Source organism: Sphaeramia orbicularis, chromosome 19, assembly GCF_902148855.1.
Source record: "Sphaeramia orbicularis chromosome 19, fSphaOr1.1, whole genome shotgun sequence".
In the NCBI taxonomy this organism is placed as follows: domain Eukaryota; kingdom Metazoa; phylum Chordata; class Actinopteri; order Kurtiformes; family Apogonidae; genus Sphaeramia; species Sphaeramia orbicularis.
Genome location: NC_043975.1, coordinates 45,281,596 through 45,299,202, shown reverse-complemented (window position 1 = coordinate 45,299,202; position 17,607 = coordinate 45,281,596). Strand labels below are relative to the sequence as shown.

Genomic DNA, 17,607 nt, shown 5'->3' with positions numbered 1-17,607 from the left:
ATTTTCACTGCTGTGATCATTTCTCTCCTGTAAAGTCAGCAATAATCGGTTCCTAATTTCAATATAAATTGTCAGGTTGGAACAGGTCGACTAATAAACTGAGTCGACTAACGTTACTGTCTGTGCAGTTTGGACATTTAACAGACACATTTAAACACAACACAGCCAACAGGTTTATGGAAACACAAGTGAAGACCTACCAGATCAAATGTAATACCTTTAAAAGACTTTGAGGCACAGGTGTCAAACATGCGGCCTGGGGTCCAAATCTGGCCCGCCAAAGGTTCCATTCCGGCCCACAGGATGAAAGTGCAAAAATTAACCTCAACAGTCAAGGTTGTCCAAATCATTTTGGTTCAGGTTCCACATACAGACCAATGTGATCTACAGTAAAAATATCAACACAACAACTCATAAATAATGACAACTACAAATTTTCTTTGTGAAAAACTGTGGAAAAAATGTAAGTGAAAAAAATAACATTACACTGTGAAAATATTTACATTTACAAAACTATTCTTTCACAATAAAACGCAAATAAATACAAAAATAAAAACAAAGATGAACAACCCGAAATGTGCAATTTGAACAATATTTTGCCTGTTATTAAATATTTTGTGCATTTATGGATCCACTGTGATCTGTAGTTGTGTTAATAACAAGAGATGGAATATTGTAGAAACTGGGGTTAAATTTTAGTTCCAAACTCCAAAATTTTAACAGTATTCTGCCTGTTACCAAATGTTTATGTAACATTGTGTGTACATGTACATGTACAAATTATAAGTCGAGGCATAATATTGTTAAAATTGCACTAATTTTTCAAATGAAATTTCTGTTTTTTCAGGTTATTCACATCTTTTTTTGTAAAATGTAAATATTTTCCCGATTTAATTGGGGTTTTTTGTACTAAAACAAAAAGAAAAACTTGGATTTCTCATTATTTATAGGTTATTAAGTCATTATTTTACTGGTCTGGCCCGCTTGAGATCAAATTGGGCTAAATATGGCCCCTGAACCAAAATGAGTTTGACACCCCTGATTTAAGGTATTAAATGCAGATTTGTAAATTCAAGACTTTTCAGACTTTGTACGACCCTGCATTAGTATGAAGCTGTGTGATATAAAGAGAACTGGAGGAAAAAGTTGTGATAAAAACCGTACCATTGTTTAATTCAGTACAAAAGGAGCCTCACAGGTCTTGATCACACAGATGAGAAGACAAGCATACATTAAGGACAGTTTTACAAGGTGCTTACATGACTAATTTAAACAGAATAAAATAAAATGACAGGGTTTTAATTCATTAAACACAATAAGAATCACTGAGAGATGAGCACACATTTGAACATGCCCCCCCCACCCCTGTGCAGCAGTAGAAGAGTCCAACAGGAACACCCATGAGCCACTGCTTCACACTGACCTGGACCGTCAGGGCTGGGTGGACCACGGCGTCTGCTGGTTCCTTCTTCTTCCACATGTGTTTTGACTAGAGGAGAGCCTTCATTTCAGCTGATGACGGGAGCAGCAGGGATCAGGCCTTCCATATTCCAGTTCAACAGAACCCACGTCCACTCCTCTACCTCTGAAAACACTGGGTAGGAAGTCTTACAATCCACTGGTTTTTATAAAATAAGGGATGAAGCAGTGTGGAATAAACTGTTTGCAAATTACATTTCCTGGATGCAAACAAAAGAACCAAAATGCTGAGAGTTTAAATTATCAAAGTGTCCCGTACTTGAACAGTCTTTGTCGTGTGTTCAGAGTCGAAGCGGTCCGTTCATGCACGAGTTCAGGACCAGGATGGATGGTGCGACTTACCTTTTACTTCATGACTCCGTTCAACTTTAGTGTGTTTGTGTGTTGTTACAGTGTGATTTAAAAAACAAACAAAAAAAACGAATGAAACTGAATAATTATCAGCATTTTTTTCTCTCTTTGATGTTGGTTTCTTCCTTACATGGCATACTTTTGGGTCCATTCTTTTGCTTGTTTGTTGTATCTAAAAAGAGAAAAGAAAGGAGATCAACTCCAGACATGAAACAGGGGGGTTTGGAAACATATGAAACCGTATTTGATAAATGTCTGCATTTTTCCACTTTAATCTGTGTGTGATTTTCATTAGCCTTCATGCTAAATCAGTGGTTTCCAACCTTTTTTGTCTCCTGACTAGGGGTGTAAGAAAATATCAGTTCTGCAATATATCACGATATCTCATTCCACAATACTGTATCGATATTTAAAAGCACAGTATCGATGTTTTTAGGTATTTTTTCAAATGAAGATATTGTGGAGGTTCATTATTGTTTTGTTTTTCTTTTTTGTTTATATTTTATTTATTATTATTTAACACTTTTATTAAATCATGTTAGTTCCTTTGTTGGGATCACACAAAAATAATGTTCTGATGTTAGTTCTGAAGTAATAGAATTTGAACATTTGAACAGGATCTTAAACTGTAATGTCTGTAAAATATAATTTAAGTTTGAACACAGGAACATTTTGTGATATAGCATTAGATCCTGTTGGGATCCAATAAAAATGTGTTTAGTATTTGAGCATATTTATGATGTAATTCCATTCTTCCAGGGTATAATCTTTTAAAAAAGAAAGAAAACCAATTTTAAAAAAAAAGCCTTTTTAACAATACATTATATTGTGATATATCATATCGTGATCCTAGTATTGTGATTTGTATCATATCGCCAGATTCTTGCCAATACACAGCCCCACTCCTGACCACATTTTAACATAACACATTTCTTTCCAAGACATTAAAAACAGACATTTTTTTTTCTAAAATTAATTTGTTTTTGATCATGTAATAGTTTGCTATACTATGTTGTAAATAAAGGTTAATTTTAGAGGACATTTAGTCTATATAATATATGCTACTGTGGACAGAGGCAGTAAATCCAGGTGTAGATTACTGCACAAAGGGAGAATTTTATTTTCCTTGGTCAGGATATGTACAGTCAGTCCAGCTTGGATTTACAAGGCTAACAATTAATACTGAACAAACAAGAACTCAAACTATGAATTATGAAAGAGCTGCAGCATCTGAAACTGACCACAATGAACATTTTATTATTACAATTTATGTATTATGATTTTCTCTTCTCAACTCAATATGTTTTTTTTTTGTAGGTTTTTTATTTTTATCAATTACTAGAAACTTCAGGCGACCCCATTTAGTTTTTTGTTGTTTTTTTTTTAATTATTTCAAGTGTGTGTAAAAGTACTTTTTGAACATTTTGAATACATTTCAACAACACTGTGATAATAATAACCGGGATAATTTTGGTCACAATAATCATGATATGAAATTTTCATATCGTTACATCCCTAATATAGACACAGTTTCTATTTATATAAATTGCTTTTGGGTTTGATAATTCACTTTGCATGTGTTAAATTAAAATATTTACATTTTCTCCTCCCAACACATGCACAGTTGCTTGCAAACGCCCCATATGTCATATTCATTGCGTCAAACATACTAACTGGATGCAGACGCTCTATTTTATACTTTTGAAAGACACCACTCTTAGTGCACACTGTTAGTAAATCAGTTTGTACAGTTTTTTGCATGTGCAATGAGTTTGCTCATGTTTTTATACATGTAAACCTTTACTAGATCCAGCCCATACTGTATAAAACAAGGGACTGACTAAACATAAACAGCTGATACATGATCTATTATTCTAATGAATACGTGGTGCAGAAATATGGAGAAATGCATCAAAAACTAAGACAGATACATTAGTAAAATTACAAAAAAGAGCCATTAGAATAATTAATAAAGTAGGATATTATGAAGCAACTAATAACTTATTTATTCAACTTAAAACCTTAAAATTGCAGGATATTGTATACATTAAAATATTAGAGATGATTTATAAAGTACATATAATATTGTTCAGAAGTCATTCCATACGTCTGTATATTCAGAGTCATTCTAATGTCAGAGGTCTGTATATTGGTGAATGGACTAAAGGAGGACAAATGGGAATTCTACATGGATGTGGGTTGTGGGGGTGAAATTATGGGATGGACTTGATGATGAATTTCAGTTGTTCACTTCTCTGACAAAGTTTATAAAATGACTTCAATATAAAATCCTTCATGAATATTCAGTTCAGATGGTAGATGTGTTTTTGTAGTTGAAAGTAAGCCGTGGTCCACGCACGGATCCCCCAGTTCAAATCTAACTCCGTGGGGACCACTCATCTGACGGTGTCCACGAACACACACACGACTGATGCCTGTCACTGACTTACACTGGTATAACGTCTGTGGGACCGTCACAGAATTTTCGGCGATTCCATGATATCTTTACAGATTTGAGCAAGGGAGCAGTGCGGGGTGCTCACGAAAACGACATGCCAACATCTGTTGTCTTTTGTAGCAAAAATTTAAATTGAAAATCGAGTTTTTAGAGGAAAACATCAGGATTTGATTTTTGGCCAAAATCAATCAATCAGAAAATGCACACTTTACATGAAACTAAAGCCATGTGTGCGTGGGGCCTGAGTATGTACTCACTGGTCTTTGTTGCTCTTGTAGATGTGTGCTATGTCTGGAACTAGTGGGTCGTCTGGGTTTGGGTCACAAAGCAATGAACATATGGACAATAAAACTAGAAGGCAGAGGACAAACAAAGATCACATTAGACGGTGTCCTCTGACAGACTGATAGATGACTGATGGATGGTTTTAGCCCTCAGTAAACGGTGTCTGCAGACGATGGAAGATGGAAACTCCACTGTGATGGAGTTGAGTTGCTCTGTGAATCTCAGGTGCTTCAGACATAAAAATGTCACACAAACAAAAGAAAAACTGTTGTTTCACAATACAGACTGATAACAGGGTAAAAATTCTATCACAATAACAAGAATCATTGCTTTATTACGCAGCCCTCCATCCAACACACGTTACCCAGGAGGTCAGATCCCAGAGGTGAAAGGGTCTGTTCTTACCTTTAGACACTGTTAGTGCAGGCGACCACTGGGACCGCAGGATGTCCAGACAGATACTGCCATTGCTGTTTATATTTGGGTGATAAATCTTTGTTGTAAATGCAACCTGTTGAAACAACAAAGTTAATAAACATTTTATTCAGAGTAGTGAATATGTGCTGATAATATCTAGTTTAAATATGGACATATGAATATATTATTACTATATTACTATATAGGACAATATAGAATATTATATGTATTTATATTATATATGTATACATGTTTGGGGTTTTTTTGTTTTGTTTTTTTTAGTTTTTATTAATATCTGGTAGGATAAGTTGTAAATGGGTATGATCATATTAGTGTAGGCAAGAAAAAGGAAGTGTGATATTGTTATATTATTATTATTATTATTATTATTATTATTATTATCATTATATTGATATTCATACAAAATAATAATTGCTATATAGTGATCATAAGGAATAGAAATTGGGGGTAGGAGTTCATAAGTTTTTACTTCTTCCTACTCCTTTTCAAGTATGTATAATTTCATTTCATTTGTTTTATTTATAGTATTATTATTATTATTATTATTATTATTATTATTATTATCATTATTTACTATTACTTTTATTTATTTATTTATTTATCTTTTTTTTTTTTTTTTTTTTTTTTTTTTTTGCTTATCAGTCAGTTATGTACCAGTACTTATATTTTGTTGGTTGATTTTTGTTTTGATTTCACTGTCGACATGTTTGAAATAAAGATTTCATTCATTCATTTATTCAGTGACTGATCACAGCCATAAGAAATTCATCCATAGACAGTCAAAACTGACCCTGGGGTGAGTTTAGACTAGAGGTCAACCGATACGGGTTTTTCTAAGGCCAATGCCGATATCTACAGCCGATTTATGAAGCTGATATTTAAGGCTGATTTTGTTTTTTTGTTTTAAGAACACTGACCATAAAATACAATTGAAACAGTCAGATAATTAATAATTTTATGCAACAATATAAATGAAATTATTATTAACACACGCACATATAGTACTCTTTTAACATTTATTGAACTTCAAGTGCTGCCCACACAGGCGCCTGATCGAATATCTTAGAACATTTTACTACTGATCAAATATCGGCTTTCAAAAAAAAAAAAAAAAAAAAAAAAAAAAAAAACTTAAGGCTGATATTGAAAAAAATCAATATATGGGTCTACCTCTAGTTCAGACTCACAGAATGCAGCCTGGCATTTAATCAAATGTCTCCTGTTTTATTAAGTTGAACTGTTTGAACATGTTTAAATTAAGTACTGATTCAACTTAACACAATTTCAGCAGAAAAACAAAAGTATATCCTGCCTGCAACACTCTGCTTTCTACTGTAGAAGGGGGTGTTTAAGCGGTGGACTAACTGAAGCGTTCTTACCTTTGGTGGTTTAAAGGGGTAATCGGTGGGGAAATGGATGGACAGAAAGAAAACTCCTCCTTGGTACGGACTGTCACCCTAAAAACCAACACAGTTCAACTCATCAGTTCAACACATGCCAGAAACAATTAGGAACAATCTGTCTGCTTCTACAGTTATTTTATCTTGAAGCCAAATGACCTTTTACAAGGTACATTTATTTATTAGCGATGGACACAGTTTTGGTGTTAGTCATTACAGTTATTTTTGAGCAGCTGTTAGATGAGACTAGGGATGCACCGATTCTGATACCAGTATTGGGCATCGGCTCCGATACTCAGTGTGTGTACTTGTACTCGTACTCATAAAAGTAATCCAATACAAATGCACCGATACCACTTACAGCCGTGTGACATTCACAGTTCAGTGCAGCAGGTACGAGGAGGAGGAATAGTGTGTGGGGAGTGTGAAGACTGTGGAGATTTTTCCAAATAAATGACAGTGATAAAAGTAACACTGACTGCAAGTAACGTTACAGACACAGACAGATACGGACGCAACATTCTGTCCGTCCTCTGCGTACATTCCATCTGTTTTCCAGGTGCTGGCGGCTGAGTACCCAGACAGAGAATACCAGCAGAACCATGGAGGTAGAGGATCTGTTCAAAGAGCCACTGTGTGAGTTAGAGAAAAATTACTGACACATTTATGACAGCCACCCAGGGCTGGGTCGGTTTCCATCCTACTTATAATACTATTTGAGGTACGGAGCGGTGCAGACCACCGCCAGCGGAAGTGAAAACGAAACTTATCACTCATTTCTCTTTTCTCGACCCGCTGAAGCTAAGCTTTTAAACCTTACCAGAGAAAACACTGCAATATTAGTATCACAGTAGTGTTACCTCTGTCGTCTCCATGTTTGTTATTACTGACTTTCTTCTTCTCAAAAAACTTGACTCTTCTTCATGGTATTTGTCTAGTATAGTTAATTAAGAATGGCGCCCTCTGGTGTTTTAATTGACAAACGCTCATTCTCCTACATTAAATGTCAGTAGCAGCAGTTTGTTCCAGTCAGACTAATGACAACAACAATAAAGCACATTTACAAAAGGAACTAACAACTGGAATGGGATTATTAAGTACTCGTATCGGTACTCGGTATTGGCAAGTACTCAAATGGAAGTACTTGTACTTGTACTCAGTCTGGAAAAAAGTGGTATCAGTGCATCCCTAGATGAGACCCTTTGCCCATAACAGTAGCAGTAAAGTTTACTTTAACAAATGTAGACTGACTAAAGGATCAATCTTCTAAACCGGGGGTGTCAAACATGTGGCCCAGGGGCTAAAACTGACCCACAAAAAGGTCCAATCCGGCCCGTGGGAGGAAAGTGCAAAAATGACACTGAAGATATTAACAATTCAGGATGTCAAAGTCATTTTAGTTCAGGAGCCACATTCAGATCAACATGGTTTAAAGTAAAATAACAGCATAATAACCTATAAATAATGACAACTCCATTTGTCTTGGTAGTTCTAGGTTCAACTGGACTAGTTTAGCTCTTCTGAAGCAAAACTAGTCCAGTTGAACCTCGAACAACTACCAAGTAGAACAATGACCTGAGCAAAAGAGAAATAGAAGGACAAACTGTTCTTATTTTAGTTCCAATATTAGACCTGTTCCCAAATGTTTGTGTAACATTGTGTTTAATGCACTTGTACAAATGATAACTTTAGGCATAATATTGTTAAAACTGCACTTATTTTTCAGGTTTTTCACATGTTTTTTGTGAAAGGATAGTTTGTAAATGTAAATATTTTCATAATTTAATGCTTTTTATTGCACTAAAACAAAGAAAAATAGTTGGCAATATTTATAGGTTATGATGCTGTTACTTTACTGGTCTGGCCCAGTTTAGATCAACCTGGGCTGAATGTGGAACCTGGACAGTCCTGATCTAAACAATCCATACTTTTTGTTATTTGAATATTTTGCATAAACAAAAAAAAAAAAAGGAATTTGGTGACTTTGCTCTAATCTGATTGCTGTTACATTCTAGACGTGTGTAAAGGCTTTAATGGAGGGAATAAAAACACATGTTCTGCAATAATTTTATATTATTCTAAAAGGCTGAAGAAGGTCCTCCACCTACAATTCAGTTGGAGGAAACACAACAACCAGCAATTAATGACAGAATGAGTGTTTCCTGTGTACTGAGTACTTCAGGGTGCAGTAGGACTTTATGGTTTCAGGCTTTGTTGCATATGATAATGATAACGTCAGGTACATTATGATTAAAACAGCTCTTTAACACAATGTTGACAAAAACTGACAGGTTGACAGAAGGGGACTGTAGCCGTTTCATACTGGGATAGAAAACCGAAGCCACTTTTTCAAACCTCTGTCTAAAAGTAACACAGTAACAGCTGAACAGTAACTGATATTTATCACAGTCACTGAACCCTCCACGTGTCTGAAAGTCCAGTTTCCTACAGTTTGAACACAGTGTCCAGATAATTGGACACTAGTCTTGGAACCACTAGTTGACAAACAGTCGACGGCAAAATGAGTTGACGACTACAGATCATTAGTGACATCATGCAATTATATTCGAGGGAAAATGTTTATTTTATTCTTATTTTATTTTAACTCTAGAGTATTTAGTCATTTGTTTGATAAACTTTGTTAGACACTGTAAATGTTATAGTGCTGCTGAAATATTTGTTGAATATTGAGTAATTCTTTAACAAACATTCAGTCTAATTGTTGTGCACTGAATGTTCTTATTAAAGGACAGAAAATGTATTTTATTGCTGCAATAATTATAAATAAGGGCCTTTTTTGCTGTTGATAATCTGACCCGTTGTTCAACATACCTGTTGATGTTCTATTGGACCAGTGGTCAAGGACTGGTCGACTATTGAAATAGTCATTAGTTGCAGCCCTAGTGGACAGAAGTCTTGTTTCATGTGTGACTATTTGAATTTGGTTCTGGATTTTGGACTTTATAAGAACCAGTAAAACATCTGTCATACCATCTGGCAGTGACTTCAACCATGAGGGAAAACTGAACCAGCTCTAAACCCTACAGTTTAGAGCTGGCTCAGTTTTCCATCATCAACTTTAGGTCGTTCATTCTGATTAAAAATGTTCCTTAATAGTGTGAATCAACTGATCAAACAGACCAGTGTATTTCAGTTACCTACATAAGTGTGTCCTTTACACAACAGCTACACAACAGTACAATCAACCATCATCCCCTTCACTCTTTTTAATTTGCCTATGATGCCTTTTTCTAAATCTGAACCTTTTGAATTTGATGACACACATCATCATATTCCATGAGGTTTTTAAATTTTTATGACACTCTTTTTCATGCCATGCCTTTTTTTGAACCTGGAATAAAATTGTAAAATGTCCAGTCCTTTTCTGGCTGTAGTTACGTTGCAGCCGAGTGTGTATGGGCAAAGTATAAACCTGCCATGGTACTCACCGGACCCATTATAGTCGCCTGCCAGTGAAACACTAAGAAAAGAGAAAGAAAGAAAGAAAGAGAGAGAGAGAGAGAGAGAGAGAGGATGTCATTATTACAGTATATATATATATATATACATATATTATATATATACATTATTATATATATATATACATTATATATATACACACACACACACACACACACACATACTTGGCACCATTAAAAACACATGGGTCATAATAATCTGTATTGTGCAGAAATATTAAATTTATTGGTTTGAGGTTCCCGTCATATTACAGAGGGAACCATTGGTCATTACAGAATGAACTGTGGACAAACTGTGTTGAACTGGACAGGTTTATTCACTGAATACAGGTACTCAGAAACTGAAAGTGTCATCATTCAGTATTGGGGGGGGTGTCCACCTCTGGGTTCAAACAAACAGTGCAGTACCGACACATGGAATTAAGTCTGATGATCCTGTCCTGAGGGATCCGTTCACTCAGACGACTGATTGGACTGCGATGACAGCGCAGACAGTGAGCGACTTCACCACGGATCAGACCTGATCCTAACATGTCAGTGAGACATTATCTCTGTTGGATCGTAAAAACATTTGTGTGTTTTCTTTGCAGCCTTTATATTGTCTACTGACCACACCCACAGTTACCAGTCAAACATGACTCTGTAAAAGAGATTCCACTCATTGTCCCATATAAAAGGATTACAATAAACACAGACGTCACACGCATCAGGAATGAAACAAATCCAGCTGTTAACTCTGTTACTGATCTAAGCATCATCTACAAAATATGCACCTGAGCAAATCATTTTATGGAAATTACACCACGTTTGGACTGTAAGTTTTTAATGGTGCTAAGTATAATACATATACACATATATACATATACAGATATAGATATTACGGAAGACGATTAGGGCCACTGGAAAAAAAAAAGGTCCAATATATTTTTTATTATTATTATTCTGAGAAAAAAGTCAGAACTGATTGACTGATGATTGATTATGTCCAGTCCAATTACTAGTCAAATAGGTTTTGTTATTAGCTGTATATATCACTTCAGTTGTAATATGTCTGTTCAGTAAAAGTTTATGACTACTTTTCTACTCTGATCTGCCTTGGCGGAGGTCTGCGCTCTCCGAGTGCTTTTCAAGTTACCTCCGCCAAGGAGGTTATGTTTTTGCCAGCATTGGTTTGGTTGTCTGTCTGTCCGTGTGCAAGATAACTCAAAAAGTCATGGACGGATTTGGATGAAAATTTCAGGAAATGTTGATACTGGTACAAGGAACAAATGATTAAATTTTGGTGGTGATGGCGGGGTGTCACTGTTCTGCCTTGGCGGAGGTCTGCGCCCTCCGAGTGCTTTTGTAGTTTTATTTGGGTTTTTTTGTTGTTTTTTTTCTTCAAAATACAACTTGGTTAAATTATTTCAGTGTGAGCATTAGTACTTTTTGAACATTTTGAGCACAATTTCAACAATACCACGATAATAATGATAACCGTGATAATTTTGGTCACAATAACCATGATATGAAATTTTCATATCGTTACATCCCTAATTCTAATTAACTGACACTGCTCTGCAGAACTTTACTTTCACGTAAACATTAAAGAATAGTTTTAGTAAAGTTATGAAGTTATTACGAAAAAAACCTGGTCAAAAATTATACTGAGCACGAATCGATTCATGAAAGCAATAATACGGGAAAACATGCTAGACGCTGAATCCTTTCAGAGACGCCGCACCAGTCCACAGACAGTCCAGGTGAGGATGTGTACTCACAGTCTTCTCCCACTGGTCCAGCAGAACACTGAGCTGGAGGGTCCTTCTGAAGGTCCTGCAGCTCCTGCTCAACACACAAACCAAACGCAGTTGAACAGTGGACGACACAGGCACTGCTCACATGGGGACATTAGGAGGACACAGGTCCATCAAACGGACTCACTGTCCTATCTACTGTCGTTAATGAAGATGTACAGGGTGTCCCAAAAAATCTGACATCACTTCATCACCTAATAATTTGTTTTAAATTTGTTTGCTCTTTTTGCTCAAAAAAGTGTCATCATTTTGATTGTTCTGCTTTTTCAGGAATAGACATGTCGTTTACTGCAACAGAAAAGGTGTTGTGTGTACTGAAGTACAAACAAACTCAGTCAAATGTGACTGTGCAACGTGAATTTGTTAGAAAATTTCATAAAGAAGCGCCAACAGGAAAGCAAATTTGGACGTGGCATCACAAGTTTCAAGAGGAAGGAACTCCACTACCGTCTGGAGTAGGGATGTAACGATTACCGGTATAACGATAAACTGCGGTAAAATTGCCAACAGTTAATATTACCGTTTAAATTCTAATTATCATGATAACCGTCTTTGATTACCGCACTTTTCCGCAGAAAACGACTATGTAAAGATCTGTTTGTATGTCAAATATTTGAGTATAGTTTTAAGTTATTACAATTTTAATTTTATACACCTAATATTTGGAACCAATATTCACTTTTAAAGTCTTTGAAAAGGTTCGTTACGCATCTTTGTGTTATTTATGCAATAAATTATATACATTTTTCAAATCAGATTTTATATATTTTTTGTGTTTTCTGGCCTTTTATGTTGATATAGTAGGTTAAAGTGAAAAAATAAAAGGCAGATGACATAAATGAAGTTGTGCTGAGAAAAAGATACCAAACATAGGTATAATAAACATTTGTTTATATAGTATATAAAGGCAAAATCAAAAGTGCTGAAAAACGGACAAAATAGGCTCAGACCCCTAAGGGTTAATATTTGAATGTTTCTGCCAAGAGAAAGTGCATTGTGCCAATTATTTTATTTGGTTTTTTGTTGTTGTTGTTTGTTTGTTTTTTCAAAATACAACTTGGTTAAATTATTTCAGTGTGTGTATTAGTACTTTTTGAACATTTGGAGCACAATTTCAACAATACCATGATAATAATGATAACCGTGGTCACAATTTGGTCACAATAACCGTGATATGAAATTTTCATATCGTTACATCCCTAGTTTGGATGTGTGCCGCGTCACACACTGAACATTTGTAATAACTTTGGAACATTATAAAATAACCATCCTCCAGAATTTTTCATTTGAAATTTGTAGAATAAACTGTTTTATGTCCAAAATAAATCCTATTAAGTATCATTTCTCCTGACCATGTAGTCACTCCGATATGGACATCTCAAATGATGTCCATGTTTTGGGGACACTCTGTACAACCGTGCTCTTAACTGAATGTGCAATAACCTGTTCTACCTCCCAGTGCTTTAATTCAAATGTGTAATAACTTGTTTTTACCTTCCAGTACTTTTATCATGATTAAACTATGGAACGATCTGCCTCTCCATATCAGACAGGCCTCATCTCTGTCTGTTTTTAAATCCCTTCTTCAAACCCATCTTTTCTCCTTGGCTTTTGAAACCATCTGAGATGTTTGAAGGTACTATGAAGGTATTATCTATTTATTTTATTTATTTATTTATTTTGTTGATTTTAATTGTATGGCTTTTTATGTATTTTTTTTTTATCTATTCTTGTATTTTATTCTTTTATTTGGGTTTTATTTATTCTTCTGTACAGCACTGTTTTTTTGTACAGTTTCTATGTCTTTAAATCTATTTCTGTATTTTATTCTTCTATTTTGGTTTTAATTATTCTTCTGTACAGCACTTTGGTCCACTGCGGTTGTTTTAAAGTGCTTTACAAATAAAGATGGATTGGATTGAATTATTATTAGAGTTGCAACCGATTAATTGATTAGGTGCTTGAAGCGAATGCAAAAATTCACGATTCGATTAATCGACTTGAATTGATTTGAGGGAAATATTCTATTGCAGTTTTCCTGAATTGAAGCTTCTTTGTGTGTCACAATAAGTGTCCGTGTGAAACACAACAGTGGAACCAATGTTTAACAGCAGAGAAATGAAGGAAACAAAGCTTTGATTCAGGAGAATTGTGGTTGAATGATTTTTTTGGATCACTTGGAGTCAATTAATCGGTTGCAGCTCTAATTATTATTATTTTTCTGATACGGCACTCTATTTTACAAGTGCGTATTTGTGTTTGTCTGTGGAATGTTTTTATATGTTTTAGCTGTGTTTATGTTTTTGTTCATGTCTTTTTTTCTTTGGATTCTACGACTCAGAGAAACGCAAAAGAATTCCAATGTACCTATACTGTGATGTATCTTTGCAAATGGCAAATAAAGTCTATTCTATTCTATTCTATTCTATTCTATTCTACTGTCAGTCATGATTCCACTTTAAGGCATTCACTGTGTTTCTTCACTGATGATGAGTTTGTACCTGAGCTTCTGTCAGAACACTTCAAACAGCATTCAGCTCCATGTGTCATTCTCTCATGTACAAACAAGAGAAACAGGACAGTGTACTTCACAGGAAAACATGAAAAAAATACTTGACTCACAGGTTTTTGAAGTCTCAAACTAACAAATACCTGCAAATTTTATGTGGGAGGGGCAAACCTTACCGACATTTTGACTCTTTACGTCAGAAAATGAACAGACGGAATTACTGAAATTCAGAATGTCTGAAGTCTGTGTAGACGCATCATCCAGGATGAAACTATTGAATTTTTTTTTATGGGATAATTTTCCTTGGCAAGTATTTTACATCATAATGTAAATGTTTTTGTCTTTAGGATTTATTTTGTTTTAGACGCCAAATAAAACGCTACAAAACACAAAACATTCCGAAATTTAGTAGTTTTTTTAACTTAAGTTTCATTTTTTCTAATTTTTCACATTTTGATGTTGAGGACATTTTGGGACTTATTTAATCCTATAAATGTTCTGAAACGTCCGAGTACTGGTGTCTAGTGTAAGTTTGATCTTACTGACTAATAAGTTCAGTCATTTTCTTCAGTCTGATTAATGTTGTGAAAGTCACCATAAAAACTAAAATAAAACCTATTCAACATGTGTACATGACTATATGTGTGTGTGCTCATCTTGGTGCATTTTTTACAGTGTTTTCATCTGTTTTATTTTTATGTTTTTTGTCTCGGTGCATCTCTTAGATTACTTTTGTTGCACTTTCTTATGAATGATTTAAAGCTACAAGTCACTCCCTGCTTTCATTGTCACTCAGGACCCAAAATTAGCCTCTAAAGTCATTTATCATGATCATTCTTGTTCCCAACTGACATATACTTCTTATCCAGGGTATTCCCCAGGTTTCGGAGAGTCTTTGGTGCTGTGATGAGGGGTGACAGGTTGTGCTTCATGTGGTTGTGGGATTTGAGGGTAGATTTTTACACCACTACTACTGCATTTTTTTTTTTTACATTTGTGGGAAACTGGGTCTCCTAGTTGTGGGATTTGGTGGTCCTCCTTCCACATTTTTTTGTTTTCCAATCATCACATCATTTTGGCCATTATTAATTAGGGGTGTAAGAAAATATCGGTTCCGTAATATATCGCGATATTTCATTTCACAATACTGTATTGATATTAAAAAGTGCTGTATCAATATTTTTAGGTATTTATTCAAATGCAGATATGGCGGAGGTTCATTTTTGTTTTTTGGCTTTCTTTTTTGTTTATATTTTATTTATTATAATTAAACACTGTTTTATTAAATAATGATTATTTGAAGCATCCTAAAAGCACTTTTTACTGTCTGAGAGGCAGATGTTAGATCCTTTGGAAACTAGAAGAATTAGAAAAATGTTGTGATATAACATTAGATCCTGTTCTGATCAAATAAAAATGTGTTTAGTATTTGTGCATATTTCTGGTGTACTTCAATTCTTCCAGGAGATAATCTTTAAAAAAAAAAAAAAAAAAAGAAGAAACAAACAAAAAATTGCTTTTTTAACAGTATCATGATATATTGTGATATATCGTATCATGATCCTAGTATTGTGATTTGTATCGTACTGCCAGATTCTTGCCAATACACACACTTATTATTAATACCATAATACATAAAGCACAGCGCACTGAACGGTTGAAGAAAAGGGTTTGTTGATTTGTGCGGGGTACATAAACATGCTGACCAGACTACTGGGGTCCACCAGTCCTCACATCAGATCCACTTGTTCTCAGTCCTCCATTGGATCAGGTTACTTCCTGGTTGAGGTGAGGTGTAAGGGAGACCAAGAGCTGACTAGATCCCTGTTAAACTCTAATTTACGGCTGTTGTTACCTGAACCACTACAGTGTTATATAGTACTGAATGTCCTACTTTCCAATGGTATTATGGCCCTGATGGGGACCCAGGAAATTGAACCTTTTATTGTGTTTTATTCAGAAAACATTAACTAAGTACTAGAAACACAGATACATTTAACACATATAAGCAGGGGTGTAAGAAAATATCGGTTCGGCAATATATTGCGATATTTCATTTCACGACACTGTATTGATATTACAAAGTACTGTATCGATATTTTTAGGTATTTATTCAAATGCAGATATTGTGGAGGTTCTTTATATACATATATATATATATATATATATATATATATATGTATATACACATATATATAATTATTGTTATTATTATTATTATTATTATTATTATTATTATTATTATTATTATCATCATTATTGAACACTCTTTTATTAAATAATGTTAGTTCCTTTGTTGGGACTGAACTAAAATAATGTTATGATGTCAGTTCTAAACTAATAGAATATGAACATTTGAACAGGATCTTAAACTGTAATGTATGTAAAACAAATTTAAGTTGTAACACAGGAAAATTTTGTGATATAGCATTAGATCCTGTTGTGATCAAATAAAAATGTGTTTAATATTTGTGCATATTTCTGGTGTAATTCAATTCTTCAAGGAAATAATCATTTATAAAAAGAAACAAAAAAAAATTGCCTTATTAACAGTATCATGACATATCATGATATATCGTATTGTGCTCCTAGTATTGTGATTTGTATCGTATCGCCAGATTCATGCCAATACACAGGCCTATATATAAGTGGTATAAAGTACAGTTGGTATTTGTCCTGGTTTAATGAGGACAGACAGTCCCACCTCCACAATAGTTTTATTTGTTAGCAGGCTAGCACTAAACTTTGAAGTTGTTTTATGTTTCATCTGTACTGCGTCACAAAGTCCTTTCACAAATATTATTTAGCTGTGAGTGGTTTTAATTTACCGGAAACTCCGCAGTCTTTGTCCATGTTTGGCTGAAGTGCCATTAGTGTTTGTTTGTGTCCTCTCTGCTCGGACACTTAGCTCCATTAGCTCCATTAGCTCCAACCACAGGTAGCTAGTCCAACTTACCCTCTGTATTCTTTTCATGGCCATGTTGACAGAATATAGTTCCCTCCACGGCTCACTTTCACCCGCTCTGCGTTTTAATGGAAATGTTATTGTCCGCAAAGTCAGCGGCGGTAGTTTATTTCCCTGAGTACTTCGATAGCCGGGATGTGTTTGTGTTTTAACACCTCTTTTGTTTCCGCATACTCCTGTTTACGGTCACTCCTTCGAACTGAATCATGGGAAATGTATTTCTGTATTTGAGCACTTTGACTCAGGGGCGAATGGATCCTCATACCTGCTTTATCAAACCCTTATTCGAGGTTTTTATGTGCTTTCTTCGTATTGTGGCATATTTTATATTCTATATTTTTTTAAACTTATTTTTCGACACTTATTTGTTATTAGTCATTTTTCCTTTTTTTTTTTTTTTTTTTTCCGCAAAAAAAAATAAAACAATAACAAAACAAACAACATTCG

The 17,607-nt window shown here is 34.7% G+C and overlaps 1 protein-coding gene across 2 annotated transcripts; it reads right to left on the bottom strand.

Moving 5' to 3' along the window:
- Window positions 1–1,146: 1,146 nt before the first annotated feature.
- On the bottom strand, window positions 1,147–17,340 carry LOC115410364 (ubiquitin-conjugating enzyme E2 D4-like). Of its 2 annotated transcripts, XM_030121987.1 has the most exons (7): window positions 17,152–17,340; window positions 11,651–11,714; window positions 9,861–9,892; window positions 6,391–6,468; window positions 4,979–5,084; window positions 4,546–4,639; window positions 1,147–2,002 (listed from the first exon to the last, which is right to left on the bottom strand). In XM_030121987.1, the coding sequence occupies exons 1-7, from the start codon at window positions 17,173–17,175 to the stop codon at window positions 1,957–1,959; spliced, it is 444 nt and encodes a 147-aa protein (XP_029977847.1). In that variant the 5' UTR covers window positions 17,176–17,340; the 3' UTR covers window positions 1,147–1,956. The 2 variants fall into 2 exon arrangements, with proteins under 2 accessions (XP_029977847.1, XP_029977848.1); XM_030121988.1 differs by lacking the exon at window positions 4,546–4,639.
- Between the last annotated feature and the right edge of the window lie 267 nt (window positions 17,341–17,607).